General features: G+C 40.4%; 1 protein-coding gene across 1 annotated transcript; it reads left to right on the plus strand.

Moving 5' to 3' along the window:
• Positions 1 to 484: 484 nt before the first annotated feature.
• Positions 485 to 2,483, plus strand: LOC126767493 (uncharacterized; the record flags this gene model as incomplete). The annotated part of the gene is made up of 4 exons (XM_050484983.1): positions 485 to 816; positions 891 to 1,038; positions 1,101 to 2,104; positions 2,150 to 2,483. Coding segments are annotated over exons 1-4 (1,818 nt in total), but the record flags the coding sequence as incomplete, so codon positions are not given.
• Between the last annotated feature and the right edge of the window lie 1,182 nt (positions 2,484 to 3,665).

Consider the following 3,665-nt stretch of genomic DNA (forward strand, 5'->3'; position numbering starts at 1 on the left):
GCGTATCGTTTGATGATTCGCCAAAATGTTGATAACTATTTGCTTCGATTTCGCCGATTATTTCAGCAATTTTGCGTCGATATGTATGCCAAAATAGAAGCGAAGCGCCTCCTTTTTATCACTTTAAATCAAACCAAACTACGTACGGAGCAGTACATTCATTTACGCGATGCAATTAGCACTGAAGGAAATGCAACTGATTTTGGTCGGTTGACTACTTTACCGGCGACGTTCGTTCGCAGTCCACGTCATATGCACGAATATACGCAAGATGCAATGACATATGTACGTCACTACGGCCGTCCAGACCTGTTCATCACCTTACGCGTGCAATCCTAAGTGGATAGAAATTGTTCAACTGCTGCTTCCTGGCCAAATATCAAGTGATCGGCACAATATCACCGCACGTGTATTCAGGCAAAAAATCCGGTCGCTCATGCACTATATTGTTAGGCATCGTGTCTTTGGGGATACTCGATGTTGGATGTATTCCATTGAATGGCAAAAAAGAGGCTTACCGCATGCGCACATTCTCATTTGGTTAGTCGAAAGAATACAGCCAGACCAAATTGATGACATCAAATTTGCCGAGATTCCTGATCCCGAAACCGATCCAGACCTGCATGATGTCGTAATTACAAACATGATTAATGAACCGTGTGGCGCCATTAACCCACAATCACCGTGTATGGTCGACGGCAAGTGTTCCAAGCGTTATCCACAAAATTTGACTGTTGATACTATCACTGGCAAAGATGGTTATCCACTGTATCGACGTCGATCTTCTGATGATGGCGGTAGAACAATCACAGTCAAGTGAAAGGAAATGATTTCGTGGTCGACAACTCTTGGGTTGTTCTGTATTCGCCACTTCTTTCCAAAACATTCAGGGCGCATTGTAACGTGGAGTATTGCAATTCAGTGAAGTCCATCAAGTACATCTGCAAATATGTCACGAAGGGCAGTGACATGGCAGCTTTTGGTCTTCAAGCTCCTGACCCCAATGAAGAAATCACGCGCTATCAAAATGGTCGATACGTATGCTGAAATGAGGCGAGTTGGCGTATATTCTCATTTCCCATTCATGAACGCTATCCGAGTGTTACACATTTGGCAGTGCATCTGGAGAACGGTCAACGAGTTTATCTCAACGTGCTCAAAACACACCAGCGACAACATTGACCAGTTTCTTCTCGATTTGCCAAAGTGATCCGTTTGCACGTGCGTTACTTTACTCAGAGATGCCGCGTTATTACACTTGGAATGCTTCATCGAAGAAATTTCAACGTCGAAAGCAAGGTAATGTAGTTCTTGGTCATCCGGATGTGCGTTCTACTGAAGCTCTTGGCCGTATTTATACAGTTCATCCGAAAAATGATGAATGCTTTTACTTACGACTATTGCTGGTGAATGTGCGTGGCCCGACATCATTTGAATCACTTCGAACTGCCAATGGTGTAGTGCTGCCAACATTTCATGTTGCATGTCAGGAGCTCAATTTGCATTCAGAGAACCCCCATCTTGATATGAATGAAGAGATGTACAACCAGGCTTTGGTTTTGATAGAAGACATGTGTTACCACATGTGTGGCAGTTTGTTAGCCAGGTTAGGAATGACGTCGCCTGATCGTGGAGTAAACGACGCTTTCGAACGAGAATTGCAGCGTGAACGTGAATACGACACAAATGCATTAAGCCAATTGCTTCGAACGAATATACCATTGTTGAATCCTCAACAAAAAGATGTGATGAAGGCAATTGATGATGGAAATGTCGGCATGATTTTCCTTGATGCGTCTGGTGGAACTGGAAAGACATTCCTCATATCATTGATTTTGGCTGCAGTTTGTGCAAGATCAGAAATTGCTGTAGCAGTTGCTTCTTCTGGAATAGCGGCAACGATGTTGGAAGGTTTCCGAACCGCTCATTCTGCATTAAAATTGCCATTAAACCTGCAAGCGGTTGAAGAACCGACATGTAACATAGCGAAACATTCAGCAATGGCCAAAGTTTTAATAGCAAGCAAAATCATTATCTGGGACGAATGCACAATGTCGCATAAACGCGCGTTGGAAGCTCTGAATCGCACTATGAAAAGATCTGCGTAATGACGCAAGACATTTTGGGAGTTCATTGATTTTACTCTCAGGCGATTTTCGGCAACACTACCAGTAATACCACGATCGACTGCTGCCGATGAGATCAATGCTTGCCTCAAATCATCACCATTGTGGCGTTATGTGTGGAAACTTCAGCTCACGACAAACATGCGAGTTGCATTGCTAAACGATCCATCTGCCGAACTGTTCTCCAATCAACTGCTAACTATCGGTAATGGTCATGTTCCTGTCGACGCATCGAATGGATTCATTTCGTTCCCGCCAAATTTTTGCAATTTCGTCTCAACAAAAGAGGAGCTCATCAACAAAGTGTTTCCGAACATCATTACTAACCACAAAAACAACGATTGGTTGAGTGAAAGAGTAATTTAGCAGCAAAGAACAAGGATGTGGATCACTTAAACTTCAAAATTCAAAATCAAATCGTTGGGACACTGCATTCCTTCAAATCTATCGACTGTGTAACAAACGAAGACGAAGCAACCAACTACCCAACTGAGTTCTTGAATTCATTGGATGTGCCTGGCTTGCCACCGCACAATTTACAATTGAAGGTTGGTTCAGTCGTCATCATGCTCCGCAATCTCAACCAACCAAAATTATGCAACGGAACGCGTTTAGCGGTCACAAAACTCATGGCCAATGTGATTCACGCGAGACTACTAAAAGGAAAATTCAAAGGTGAGGAAGTTCTCATTCCGAGAATTCCAATGATCCCAACCGATATGCCATTCGAGTTTAAGCAAATCCAATTTCCAATTCGCCATGACAATTAATAAATCACAAGGCCAATCATTGAGAGTTTGTGGCTTGAATCTGGAAAATGCGTGTTTTTCACACGGACAACCGTATGTCGCATGTTCCCGTGCCGGAAAACCATCTGCTTTGATCGTTTTTGCACCTGACAACAAAACCAAAAACATCGTATATCACAGAGTGCTTCAATGAAATTACCTAAAAATAATTTATATGGCAAAACAACGTTTGCCGGGTCAGCTAGTATATGCACATATTTAAAATATGCAAAATTATTTACATTTGTAGATTATCCATTTGTGTGTCAGTTTTGTTTGAGCAAGAATATTTTTTATTAAAACAACTGTTTGACAGCGAAATAAAAAAAGCTTGAAAATTTAGCTATCCTCACGTGGTGACTTTTTTAAGCTTTTTTCTTATGAGGTTTGAGCAAGAATAGCTTCACAAAATATGCCTCACAAGAAATCTCTCACATTTTTCAATCGATATACACAAATTTATTTACCAATTTGCAGATAATTTAAAGGTGATTAATAATGCTATCTCTAAAAGTTAATATTTATACATAATGTATCAATAAAATAAATCAATAACATGAGAAGCAAACAGAAGCTCGATAACTAAATTTAGTTACTTATATCCTGGAATCTTAGCACCTCTTATCATCAAAATACATACAGTGTATCACAGAAATAAGTATGCACTATATATTGGCGTAAAAAATTCAAATTATTTGCAAAATGAAAAATATATATTGTGTGTTTTTTACAAAAACAAATATTCATAATA

The sequence above is a fragment of the Bactrocera neohumeralis genome, unplaced genomic scaffold (assembly GCF_024586455.1).
Source record: "Bactrocera neohumeralis isolate Rockhampton unplaced genomic scaffold, APGP_CSIRO_Bneo_wtdbg2-racon-allhic-juicebox.fasta_v2 ctg7088, whole genome shotgun sequence".
Lineage (NCBI taxonomy): Eukaryota > Metazoa > Arthropoda > Insecta > Diptera > Tephritidae > Bactrocera > Bactrocera neohumeralis.